The sequence below is a fragment of the Grus americana genome, chromosome Z (assembly GCF_028858705.1).
Source record: "Grus americana isolate bGruAme1 chromosome Z, bGruAme1.mat, whole genome shotgun sequence".
Lineage (NCBI taxonomy): Eukaryota > Metazoa > Chordata > Aves > Gruiformes > Gruidae > Grus > Grus americana.
This window is the reverse complement of record NC_072891.1, coordinates 29,289,491-29,303,618: the sequence shown is the minus strand read 5'-3', so window position 1 is coordinate 29,303,618 and position 14,128 is coordinate 29,289,491. Positions and strand designations below refer to the sequence as shown.

General features: G+C 41.5%; 1 protein-coding gene across 6 annotated transcripts in view; it reads left to right on the top strand.

The window, feature by feature from the left end:
* Positions 1-3,786: 3,786 nt before the first annotated feature.
* TNPO1 (transportin 1) overlaps positions 3,787-14,128 on the top strand; it is an 80,400-nt gene continuing 70,058 nt past the window's right edge. For 4 of the 6 annotated variants that reach the window (XR_008574601.1, XM_054809058.1, XM_054809061.1 and 1 more), the window contains exon 1: positions 3,895-3,915. Coding sequence is in view for 3 of the 6 variants with exons in the window: in XM_054809058.1 (XP_054665033.1) it covers positions 3,907-3,915 (9 nt within the window). In the remaining 3 variants the exon portion in view is untranslated. Of the gene's footprint in view, positions 3,916-3,996; positions 4,153-14,128 lie in introns of those variants that run through there. The other 2 variants (XM_054809060.1, XM_054809059.1) reach the window with 2 other exon arrangements.

Genomic DNA, 14,128 nt, shown 5'->3' with positions numbered 1-14,128 from the left:
AAGGTAACTCTCATCTTTCATTCTTCTATCCCTTGGTCTCTAGCCAGTGAAAGGACACCCTGGACCTGGATCATTTTTATTGTGATAGCCACTGAAAAGGCTGTTCTGCAATTGGAGATTGTGAAGTACAAGGGCAACATGGCCACACTGGCTCCCCATCACTTTTAGCAAGAATACTTAAGTAGTTGATTGTGCCACTTTTGCAGCTTTCTTGTACTGTGAACTGGTTTAAAATACCTATAGTAGGAACCAGGATATGCACCATAACTTAAGTATTTCTAGTTCCTTCCCATACCCACTAAACCCTCTGTGTTACCACGAGCTCCTTCCCACATCTTTGAACTGACAGCAGGGCCAGAAACAGTATTAGGAGTCTCATTTCATATTACTTGTGTGGGACAGACTAGCCAGTATGTTGGTACTGATAAACTGGTGGTATATGAAACAGGCAGAAAATATGCCTTCCTTCTACCCTTTCCAGTGGTGGGACTTAGCAGCGTCAGGTTAATGGCTGGAATTGATGGTCTTGAAGGTCCTTTCCAACCAAAACAATTCTATGATTCTATGATTGCAACATCTCCTCGTTAGTATAGTCTCTCTCCTCTACCTGGCTCCTGCTGTCTGTCACAAGACTTGAACTTTGTTATCTTTTGAAGACCTCCACCTGTCAGTCAGATGTGACTGCAGCTGACCAACAGGTTGAAAACTGCTAGGAAAAGAATAGTAGGGGACTGAGCATCCACGCAGAACTCAGGATCACACAGCATCATGTCAGGAGGAAAGCAGGTCAGGATTCGACTGATGCCATAGGAAATTCAGATAGGTATCCTTTGCGAATGAACTACTGAAGCATTTGAGCTGTAGTTCCCTGGATTCGAAGTAGCTGCTGTATTTGCAGTATCTATTTAGATCTTCTATCTTGGGTTTTGTACCTTAAATGTAAAAAGTAGAAAAGCTAAATGGGCCCGTTGTGCTTATGTAAATGTACACCTTGTAAATGTTTGCCACATATCACCATATAAAGCATACAGTTTATACTGTGTAAATACATTGTAAATGCATTTTTATTGCTGCACTGTTTAACCTCTTTTTGATTGGAATATTTGTTTTGTTTCTTTCAATATAACATATTATTAAACAACTTTAACAATTTCTACCAGCAGCATTTACTCTGACCTGTCAAGTTTCATGTTTTCAATAAGAGACTCAATAATTTGGTTCTTATGTCCTTTTTCTTGGCCATGGCAACTGCAACTAACACATTTGCATCCTAGCACTACAGCATCTTGCCTACTGTAGCTGTGGGTGGCACGTAGAACCTCAAAACTGGAGGTAAGCTATAGCATATACGTCTCTGCACTCAGGAAGGCTGAACTGAAAGACATAGTCCCACATACCTACTTTCATGCTAGCTGAGAGGCTGGATTTTATTGTGAGATTGTGGATATACAATGATTGTTGCAGGTATAAATATTAAGCAATAACTCAGTGTAGTGTAACTCAGTACAGTCTATAACTACAATACAATCTGTTCTGAACATTATGGAGTAAAAGAATAGTTGAGAAAAATAACAGGTATTTAATTGGACTGTGTGGGTAGGGCTTTTTATAGGGGGAAGCAGCCTTTTGAATGTGCACATATAGATATGTCAGAACAAGGAGATCTAGACATAGTACTGAAGTGTTAATACTTGCAAGATCACCAGACAGGTCCCATGAAAATCAGCAAATTGGCATAAGCATTGGAATAATAGATGATGGACTTGTTACGGACATAAACTTCTGGTGTTCATCCCAGTCATGTTTTCAAGTTTTCCTCTGCAACAATGATCAGAAAATGACCTTTAAGAGAAATTTTTTAAAAAGTGGAATTAGCCTGGCACAGCGCTAGAGCTGACATAACGCAGCAACATTGTGGTGTCAACTTAGACAAGTGGCTGGGAAAGCAGCTCTCTTTATGGAAGACACTGTCAAGGGATTTTAGTTGTTGTGAAATCATGGTGTGGGGGGCGGGAGGGGTGTGTGCATACCAAAAAGGCGGACGGAGAGGATTGTCTGGATGAGTGCCTGAGAGAAGACCATGCATCCCCAGGAGCAGGAGGCAGACAAGGGGACCATAAGCAAAGTTACCAACTCTGAATTTGTCTCAAGGCTGTGTTTTTCTGAATGCCCTGTAAGCTTTAGAAATTGGGTGAAAACAGCTTTCATTGTTTAATAAAAAAGTATCTAGTGCTTGCAGTCATGGAGATAGGATTGCAGTGCAAGAAGAGATTGCTGGGATACCCACAGCCATGAAACAATGTGCAGTGTTCTTGTCATGACAGCCAGCCACAAAAGTCATAGAATCATAGAATGGTATGGGTTGGAAGGGGCCTTTAAAGATCAGCTAGTTCTAACGCCCTGCCACGGGCAGGGACATCTTTCACCAGATCGGGTTGCTCAAAGCTCTGTCCAACCTGACCTTAAATACTTGCAGTGATGGGGCATCCACAACTTCTCTGGGGAACCTGCTCCACCCTCACCATAAAACATTTCTTCCTTATATCTAATCTAAACCTACCTTCTTTCAGTTTAAAACCATTTCCCCTTGTTCTGTCACTACAGATCCTGGTAAAAAGTCCATTTCCATCTTTCTTATAAGCCTCTTTAAGTGTTGAAAGGCCACAATAAGGTCTCCCCGGAGCCTTCCCTTCACCAGGCTGAACAACCCCAACTCTCTCAGCCTTTCCTCACAGGAGACCTGCTCCAGCCCTCTGACCATTTTCGCAGGCCTCCTCTGGACTCGCTCCAACAAGTCCATGTCTCTCCTGTACTGGGGCCCCCAGAGCTGGATGCAGTACTCCAGGTGGGCTCTCAGGAGAGTGGAGTAGAGGGGCAGAATCACCTCCCTCAACCTGCTGGTCACGCTTCTTTTGATGTAGCCCAGGATATGGTTGGCTTTCCGGGATTCCAGTGCATATTGCCAGCTCACGTCCAATGCCCCAGCATCCCCAAGTCCTTCTCCTCAGGACTGCTCTCAATCCACTCCCTCCCAGAGAAGTCCAGGAACAGTCTGGCTATGCACTTGCATTGCCAACTCAAGATAAAATCCAGGGCGCTGTACTTTTGCTGCCTAGCCCTTAGCCTCATTTTTTAATTTTTATGATTTTTGACACATGTCTCAGCCACCTCCTGTGGACCTCTTGCAGCTCTCTGCTGCGGCTGGCGTGGGGTATGCTGGGGGGTGTGGGGAGAGTAGCCCAGCCTGGGCAGCCTGGCAGGGCCCAGGGGGAAGGGCGCCTGCGAGGAGCCCGGTTGTGCCGGTGATTGGAGGGGCAGGTACTGCTGAGGAGGGAAGAGAGCTCCCTGTGGGGGTGGGTGCTGCCGAGGGGCTGGCGGCTCTTCGTACGTGTGCCTCTTTGAGGGAGGTGGTGACGGGTCGGGAAAAAGGGCGCCCCTGAGAACGACAGTGTCTCCCCGTCCCCAGGGGGAATCACTGCGGACGGTAGCGCCCGGGCATGCAGCCTGCGTGCGTGCGCCTGCAGCGGAGACCCCCCGCCGGAGCACGCAGCCGGCAAGGAGAGCCCCCCCTCTGCGTGCGAGCCCGGCAGCGGCCGAGGGCGGGGGCCGGAGAGAGAGGCTGGGTGGGGCCGGGCGGCCATTTCACTGCCTTCTCCATCACACCCGCGGCCACGGTCCCTAGACGAGGCCGCCGTTGCCAGGGTGACCAGCCAGTGGCGCCCCCGCCCTCCCCCGCGCGCCGAGTCCCGCCCCCCGGCCGCCCCCCGGCCAATCGGAGGGGCGGTGGCGGAGGAGCGAGATTCCCTTTGTTCAGCCATTTCAGGGGCCGGAGCGGGTTCGGGTGCGGAGCCGCGGAGGGAGAGGACGGTCCGCTCCCTCGCCACTCCCCTGCGGCCGGGCTCTGGGATGGTGTGGGTAGGTGTCCGGGCTGCGAGGGGCGGGCTGGGACGTCCCATCCTCGGCAGCCGCGGCCTGTCCGCGAGCGGGGGGCAGGGCCGGGGCGGCAGCCACTGCCGCCGGGGCGCCTCGCCGCTGCGGGCCTGCCCGTGTTGGGGGCCTCCGCGCCGCCGCTGGGAGAGGAGCTGTGGGGGCCCGGCCGTGGGCTGCTCCTGCCATTCCCTCCGTCGCCGTGGGCTTTGCCGCCTCGTACCGGTGGGTGGATGCTGGGTGGGTGCGAGGGAAGGAGGGCGGGCGGGACGGACGGGTGGTGGCCTGAGGGGCGGCCGGGGCCTGAGGGCCGGGCACACACACACACTCTCCACCCACCCGGTGCTATGGCTGGTGTCGTCTCCGCAGCCGGGCCGCAAACTCTGGCATTGCAGCGAGCTGGAAAGTGAAAGTCGCCTCGGGATGTAGGAACGTGGCCATATTTCCTGCCTGGTTTTCTGGAGCGTGCGGGGTCCCTGCTGTACAGATTTGGCTGGGTGGGATTTTAAAATTGGGGGTTTTTTCCGTACAAGAGGAGAGAAATTTCCTGTCTTGTACTTTTGTTTCTTTGCTTATGGAGATAGTTAATGTAGGCGCTCATTGGAAATAGCCAGTGGAACTTGTAAAGCTTTTGTGGAGTGACTGTACAAAGGGTAGGAATGCTTTTTGGCTTGGTATAAATGGCTTGATTGGTCTGTGAGATATTTATCTCCTTGCTGTGAAGATAATTATTTCTCTCACTTGAATTTCTACTCAGGATCCAAGAGATCCTCCTGCTGTGAGAATTGTTCTGCAATGTATTCTGGCCACTGCAGCTTCATAACTTGTTAGCTTCCCTTCTTGCATGTTTAAGTAGTCCTTAATGTGGTATTTGAATACTTCACAGATGTTGTTCAATCTTTACAACACTCATTGAACAAGATGTTGCCTTTTGTCCCTTCTGTACGTGAGTAATTGAGCAGGAAAAAATAATCACGTGTCCAAGATCATATGAGGAGCCTTTGGTAGAATTGGAAAGTGAGCCTGTATCACTAATCCAGAGTCTCAGCTGTGTTTAAAAGTGACAGTAGATGGTCTGTTTCTAAAAGTCCTCATTCTGCATCTGCTGTGTGAACTGTAGTTATTTTTGAGTTATATGTGGGAGGATGAAGAAAAGGTGCCTACAATTGGGAAGAATAGTTTCTATATGATCAGAATTACTTTAGAATGCATTTCTTCAAAATATAGCTAGCTTATACTCAAAGCAGTAGAATACAAAAGGGTAGTTATGATCTTGCAAAAACAGAGTTAAAAAAGCAGTTTATTGTCTGTCTTAAAGGAGGAGGGCTCTCGTTAGAATTATTATTGACTAAGGACCATGTTTACTGTTGAAACAGGCAGTGACACATTTCAGTGACTTCAGAAATTGATACAGATGTAAGCACAGCTGCTAAGTTGAGCTAAGCATGCCTTGTGACAGGAAGGTGAAAATGACATTAATGATGGGTTTATGAATGTAGGCTTTTATTGGATTATCTGGCATACTCTTTTATTAGATTTATTTAGAATCCTGCTTAGGAGTCCTTATATGTGGATATTCAAGAGAACACAGACATGCATGCTTGCTTTTAGGTTCATGGTGGCAACACCAGGGACAGAGCTACCTTATAATCAGGTGGTAGGTATGCACAGAGCTGTCCAGCAGACTGGCAGAGCTGGAGTAGAGTATAATTTATTCAAGTTTCCTTCCTGTTCCTGCATCAGGCACTCCAACGTGCTATGGCTACAAAGGAGGGTGGCAGAAGGCCAAGTATAATCCTCCTTCATCGAAGCTGATATTCACAATCTGTACGGTTTGAAGATCGGGGCTGAAATCAAGACTGAGATTTTACCTTTGAAATGTCTCATTGGTGGACCCAGTGTTTTGTAGACCCAGTGTTGTTGTCACTGTCATAAAAAAGTTTGTGCCACAAGTTAGTGAAATTGGTACACAGGGATCAATGCATTATTGTCAATGAAGTTGTGCCAGTGACATGCAACAGGGGGAGGATTTTTTCTTTGCTTTGTTTTTGAAAGGGTAGGACTGGTTTTCCATTATTTTCATTCCTTCATTATACTGTAGCTTTGATTGGTTTTGACCACAGAAATTGATTTTACTAGTTAATTCAGTTCCAGTTTCAATGAACATTAAAATACATGTAACAGTAGTATGTTTTGATCACCAGTTCCACTTCTTTCCACTGTTTTTTAGTATTGATTTGGATAGTTTGGGTAGGTTTTTGATATATGGATAGATTTCAGATGTAGATAATAAAATATTATTTATTATATGTATTTTATATATTCATGTATTATATAGATATAGGTATAGTATGCAATTCATACTGAAATTTTATTTTTTGAAGTCTCATTGATAGATATATACTTGTGTAGACTGTTGTTTGGTTTATGTGTGTGATCTATCATATACTTGATAAAACAGTCTACGTAATCTGTTTATGCATGTACACAAGGATGCCATGGAATATGGTATCTTTTAATATATTATGAAATAAACTTCTAAATATCACTGTTAGCCTCTAGAAGGTTTTCCTTTCAAAACCAGACTCTAGAGTGAAATTTAAACAATTAAAAAATTCCCTGTTAATCTCCTGTGTATTGAATGCTTTTGAAATGTTCAGTTTGTGTATATATATGAGTGTGTGAGTCAAATCTGAAATAAGACAAAATAAATAAAATTCATATTTCAAGAAAACTTTTGGCTTTTAAACCTTAAGTATAGAATAGAGTTACTCCTAAATTACTTTCCTATTAAATAATTTAGTATTGTAGAGCATTTTCTACAAGCCATTGTGAGATACCCTTAAACATTCAAAACATGCTGCTTATGATGAGTCTTCCATTAAGTGCATTAATTTAAATAATAAGTCAATGCTAAATATAAAAGCAGAGGGAAAGGCAAGACAAAATGGTTTTGGCAGAAAATAGATAGTAGGTGAATAGGTACAAAGATGCAAGAAAACTGTTACTATATTAGAACCCAATAAGGACACACTTGCAGAAATGATGGTGAGGTAGCACAGACCGGGGTTTCCAAACCTAGTTAGCGGGTGATCATCATCAGTAGCTTCTGGCATCCAGGGTCACATGCTTTTATAACCGTGTAAAACCAGAGCCTCATCTATGGCCTCTTCTCCCAGCTTTCTTACTGCATGTTCCCATCTTCCAAGCTGGGATTGGAGTCTGATGCTCACACTTAAGCTTCCCTATCCATTCATGCACCTATGGAAGTTTACTCTAATTTCAGACTTCAGCCACATCCTTTATCCTGCACACACCCAAATCATGAACCTTCACTTACAGCAAAGACAAAGCGGAACCATGGCTTCCTCTGTGTGCATGCAATCTCACTAATCCTGTTCTTACTTCACCTTGTCTTGATCTTCTTCCTGTATCCTGAACCAGAAGTGCAGGTCTGCCCGGGGGCAGCAGAGCTATTCATTATTGTTGAATACAGGTGGTGGCTGCGGTAATTCCTAACTGTGTTTACAGAGGTTTTGCAGGACCTAGGAGGCAGTTACTGTGCTGCCTGTATAAGAGCAGTGAGACGTAGAAGCTGTGGCTCAGTTCAGTATTGAACATGTCATGGAAGCCTCTTTTGTAGAGAAACAAGGGAAGTCAGTAGGAGGCAACAGTAATTCTCATCAGAGACTAAAAAACACGTATCTGCTTTTTATACCAAATAAGTTAAATCAATGCAAAAGTCCAAACAGATACCTGTATTTCAGTCTGTTTTATGGCAGCTGAGCTTGAGTCAGTTCCTCAGGAGAAAAAAAATAGCATAAGCCAACCTTAAATTAAAATAAATTGTTTTGCACAGGATTTTCTAAATTGATGTATAGGCAAGATTAAGCTAAATTGGTCTCACTTTCTTGTGCAGGCAAGCCCTGAGCTACATGGCTGGAAATCACGAGTGACTTCACTGCACTCCATTAGGTGTAGTGTAAGTGGAGTTGGCATAAGAGGTGAAGGCTTCAGTTGTTGAATCTGGCGCGTAAGAAGTAGTTAGAAACAAGATGAGGTTTGACTGGAGCTTTTGAATAAATGGGGACCAATTGCATTAACAAGAACACGAGTCACGTAATTCCATTCTTCGCTCGTGAGAAACTAGTCAGCTCTAGATTGAAAACAGTGGAGTCTGAAGCAGAAATTCTTTTGGAGCCCCTTGGAAGAGGAATTAAAGTAGGCCAGCTGATGAAGGAAATTATTCATTTAAAAAAATTTTAAAATGTATGGTTGTTTCATGATTCTTTCTAATACAGAAGTGTATACACTAGTGCAAGTATCTGTGTTTGTGTAGCATGTCTTTGGATATCTGCTTCTCTTAAAATCTTTTAACCTTTCATATGTAAAAATCCAGTTGGTCATTTGGTCACATTACAAAATTACTTCAGACACCTTCGCTTACAAAATCATCCTCCTCTCTGTAGAAGATTTTCTATAGTCTTCCTCTGTTTCTCCACTAAAACTGGGTAATTTCACACAATTCTCTGCTTCTGGAGAATACTCTATTCTCCCAGAAGAGAACCTTATTGGTTCTCTAAGCCATTGAGTACTTGTAATATATTTTACAATTTATGGCAACAATATGTCTTTTAGTTTAGCAAGGAAGCGTGTTTTAGGTTAGGCACTGTCCATTCTAGTGATTCTCTTAATTTCCTGGTCACTGCACGGAATCAAAATAGCAAACAAAAATTAAATAAAGCACAATTGGTAGTATTCACAGCTTCTTTTGTTTGTAGTGTACATTTCAAGGTATGCTTTGTTTTGTTTGCTACTTCCATTTGCGGTCTTTTAAACTGTGGGTTGGAAGAGATGATACTGATACAGGAATTGTATGCGAAAGAGGTTAATCTTACATGTAACCACCACAGAGTTCAGTTTTAATTAATTATTGTACAATGTATTTGAAAGATGAGATAGGTTTCTTTTAGATAAGAAAAAAAAAAGAATACAATATATAAAGCTGCATGCTTTAATATTTTTGGGTTTTCCAATATGGATTTTTATATCAGTGCATGAGATTAAGAATCAGCAGACATTGAGATTACTATTACTACGACTTTGTTTCCTTTATGCTGTATAACAGGACTAATGGATCATAGCGAGGTAACCTCAGCTCCACTGGGGTGGGACTTTTTTTTTTTTTTTTTTTTTTTTTTTAAATAAGATAGCAGAAGCTGCCATTTGAGGATCTCCTTGTAGGTCTTGCTTTGAATAAACATAATAAATTCAGAAGTAATGCAGATTTAGTTGATGATTTAAAACTTTACAACACATTTCCTGAAGCTTTGGAGAAAGAACATGCACTTGAAAACTATCCTAATTATCTGAGGTCATACAATTTGGGCTTATAGTATGATAGAAATTTTAAAAGTTGGCCTGTGAGTTATTGGTGATCTGAATTGCTGTTTTCACAAAACATATTTAGAAATACTTCATTCTAATGTAAAATTCTAGGGAGAACAAGAATAGAAAATAACATTTATATTTTTGGTCCAGTTTTGTTGGTGCTCTTGTTTTATCAGAAATCATAAGGAATTCTTAGGATTGAGAGATCTGGTGAAGTTATCCAGTATAAGGAAATCTGATATCTCTGATAAAACATTACATCTGTCAGAAGGAATTCTAGAAAAGGTGCTATAATATGTGCTTTTGAGTTCTGCAACATCCCTTATAGCATCTTCTGTGGAGCTTACAAGAGATACCTCAGGTTCAGAGGAAATTCAACGAAGTGGTCATGTATAGTGTAATGTTTTGATTGCAATCTAATCCTTGGGTTCTCCAGAAGACGATGTCAATTTAAGATAATAAAACTAATGACACTGTTGTGACAGTATTGTATAGATGAATTACTTCAGCCTTGCATCTAGGAAGAACTGAATGAAGGCAAGCAAATGTATTTTTTTACTTAAGTAAAGTTCAGCTGTGCTGTCTACACTTTCGGTAAGTGTATATTAGAGAAAACTGTTTATTATACAGATGTCCTTTAAGATTATGCTAATTTAGTCATAAGCATGTTTGGGATTGAACCCTGCTTTTCTCAATTAGACTTTTAATTTCAATTTTGAAATCCTGAAAAGATACTTAAATTCAATGTTGGTCTTATCTGTGCTGAGCAGCTTTAACACTAGTGGTGTTAGTATGCTGTGATGGTAGGACCAAGTTTACAAATGTATTTTTTTGATTGTATGTCAGACACCATTTTAAAACTAGTGCATTGTCAAATACTCAGTTTTATTAATGAAAATTATTTGAAAGTAATTTAAAAAAAAAAATAGAAGAAAAAATTGGCTGCCAGGTCATGCAGAAAATAGCCCAAATCTTTTTGCAATTGAATATAATATTTTATAGTTAATATTTGAGTTACAGTAGTGCCCAGGAGCTGCACATATGAATTAGAGCTCTAACACGTTAGGCAAGTGTAAGGAAACCACAGTCTTTTCTACATATGGCTTACAACTGAATTACAAAACAAAAGATAAATGTTCTACAGTATGCACGTATAGGGAGAATGAGAACTATGAGAGAGACTTAAGACATCTGTGAACACCGCACCAGAGGAGAATTTCCACGTCGTGGTTTAACCCCAGCCAGCAGCTAAGCCCCACGCAGCCACTTGCTCACTCCCCCTGCGGCGAGATGGAGGAGAGAATTGGAAGAGTGAAAGTGAGAAAACTTATGGGCCAAGATACAGACAGTTTAATAGGTAAAGCAAAAGCTGTGCGTGCAAGCAAGGCAAGACAAGGAATTCATTTACCACTTCCCATCGGCAGGCAGGTGTTCAGCCATCTCCAGGAAAGCAGGGCTCCATCACGTGTAACAGTTACTTGGGAAGACAAATGCCATCACTCCGAGTGTCATCCTTCCTTCTTCTTTCCCTAGCTTTATATGCTGAGCATGACATCATATGGTATGGAATATCCCTCTGGTCAGTTGGGGTCAGCTGTCCCAGTTGTGTCCCCTCCCAGCTCCTTGTGCACCCCCAGCCTACTCACAGGGGGGGTGAGGTGAGAAGCAGAAAAGGCCTTGACCCTGTGTAAGCACTGCTCAGCAGTAACAAAAACATCCCTGTGTTACCAACACTGTTTTCAGCACAAATCCAAAACATAGCCCCATACCAGCTACTATGAAGAAAATTAACTCCACCCCAGCCAAAACCAGCACACCATATAAAATGTGAGAAAAGGCAGAAAATATCTTGCAATGGTTTTTGCATTACTGTTTAAGGGCAGCGTATGAGAAAGCATGCTGCAGGTCAGTAAGTGGAGCCTCAAGGTGAAGACCATAAAATCACTATCAAGAAAAAAAACCCCAGATTCTGCATTATAATATATAAGAACTGATATATAGGACTAAGACATTAATTTATTCTGTTGTCTATAGACAGTTTAACCTGTATCTGTGGCTTCAACTCTTCATAGCTTTACATTTCATGTACTGGTTACATTATTATTTGAAGACAAAGATGATATGTAGAATGCCAGCAAATTTATTTAGTGGAGTTGGTGAAGCTATTTGCAACAGATTTTTATTTAAAATGTATTAAAATGGCCTTACAGTTATTAAATGACCTGTGCATTTAAGGTAAACTGAATTATTTTAAATTACAATTTCTCAACTAAAAACATTTCCTTTACCTTTGGGCAAGGGAAAAAGAAAATCAACCCTTTAAAAATATTGAAGTATTTTTTTTGTATTGGTTGTGTTATTAATAGTATTTTAAGGGAATTACTTTATATATGTAGCTATTTAGACTAACAGCTAATCACAGCAGCTAATCTTTGATTCAAATAACATTCTGGTATCTTTCACAAACCAACATTAAAATATTTAAATGCCTAAATTACTGAAAATGTACAACTCAAGTAAGAATGACAATGAAATTCCTCATCAAATAACATTTTTCCAGTCTATCTGGCTTTTCTTACCTGAATGTATAATGTACTTTTAATTTTTGGTTTCCAATGGTTCTTCTTTTGTCATGAAATGCTGTGTTTGAACTAGAAAGGGGTATAATAATTGCTAAGCAGACTAGTAGCACTTTTAATGTCTATCATTTTTGGCTAAGGCTGCATTAACCCCCAAAGGAATTTTGCCTGATTCATCGACACAACAACAGCCTCTATCTGTGTAGAAACAGTAACATAGTCACTTCAGCGCACAAGCTTCAGCTTAGGTGCATTGCTTGTATTCAGACTTGCTTGCAATTTCTTTTACAATGGTTCAATATTGTTTCAAAGCTGGTCTTACAGTTGTAAGAATGTTTTTTCAAAAACCAAGGGTAGAAATGAGAGAATACAGTAAGAATGATACCATTATACATTACTTTTTTTAATTACTTCATGTGTTTGTGCCTTTTTTTAACCAGACAGTGTAAGTTCAGCTGTCCACCTGGAATTACTCAGTGATCTCTTAACACTCCTTGCTGGAAGGGGCCATGAAGATCTGTGTAGAAGAAGTAAATAGTTTCTTCTGTGATGTCTGGTGGCTTCAAGCTGTAGCAACTTGAACATCTTGTTTAATTGAAAGTCCAAGACTTCTTTTAAATCTCATCTTCAGATGTCATGTCCAAGAGCATTTAGAATATGACTGAATATGCTTAAACTGAAGAAGGTTGAAGTGTTCTGTTGTAACATCCATTTGTATTAGATATACAATGTGCATCTATTAATTGAAATAGTCTTCATTGCTAAGGTTATGCTGCTTTCCTTACCAGATTATCCAGTGAGTTTTATTGTTCTGATAGATGAAAACTGGAAATTTTCTAAAGGAGTTTTTAATACTGTTTTAATTTCTAAAGATATTTCTCTATTCTTTTAGATTTGCCTCACGTAATTCCTGCTGAGTTAAAGTTGAAGCACTTGCACCATACGGGTTTTTATATTAAAAATAATAAATTCAACTCATTATTATTTGCCATCTAAAAATACTGATATTCAGAGTAGGCAAAAACATTGTTTTTAATGTGTCTGCAAATTCCACTGTGTATATATGTGTAGGAACAATGTGGGGGTGGCAGGACGGTGTGTGTACTTCTACCTTTACCCTTTGTTCTTTTTTTACCCTCCTCTTCATCTGAGGTTTGAAAGACAAGGAATGTCTGCAGTCGTTCTTTAGCGGTCTCAGTAAGACCAAGTAAGTCTTATTTACCTTAAGAGTTTTGCTTTGATTAAGGTGGTTAGGGCATCATTCCTTTTGTTTATGTGTATGATTGGAGCAGTTAATTCCCGTCACTGATGACCACATGCATAGCTTTGTCTCTTTTGGAGGGAGCTCCATTCCAAATCAGTAATTACTTGCTCACTCTTTTTCAGGAAGATGTAAATTTGGAATATTTATCTGACATTAGAGAAGGCCAAAAAACTGTACTCAGGCTCACAGGATGAAAGACTGAATTCCAGTTTCTTTCTGAAGCTTTTTAAGTTGTCTTCCATTTGTGTCCCTACCAAGTCATATATGACTCTTGTTAGTCATTATGCAGGACAGATACCAGCTCACTGAAGTCACAGAGGGACTAATAGAAACCCAAATACTGTCACTTTCTTGAGGCAAAAGCATCTTACGGTGCTTAGATAAGCCACTTACTGTAGTAAGGAAATTGATCAGCCATACAGGGGACAATACACTAGCCTTCTGTGTACAATAACCAATGATGATGGTTTTGCCTACAGTATTGCTGTCACTATTCCACATATCACCAAAGCACCAGCGTGTTAAAGGAGTAGCTGCTGCCCAGGCATTCACTTACCATTCATGGTGTCGCGCACACACACGCATGCACACACGCTTATTCTTGGGCACGCTTCCTCCTTCTTCAGGCTTGACCCTAGATCTTCTGCAGCAGAGTCTCAGGCACAGGATTTTATAAAAATTTAATTGAAAGGTGCAGCAGCAGCAGCAGCCTGGGCTGGGTGCCTCCAAAGAGAGGGACTCAGAACAAATCAATCTCAGGGTAATTATACCCTTGGGTCCCATACACCCACCCCTCACGGCATGAAGGGCACTTTCATGCACTGTTCACGCATCCAGTGGTGTTTTTTGGTCTGGAGTCTTCTAATGGGATTCTTCTTCTGTGTCCATGCAGGCAGGCTCTTACCTTGTTGACTTGCAGTTTCCACAGTTTTCCCTGAAGGTTGGAGCCTCCTTATCTTCTTCTTTA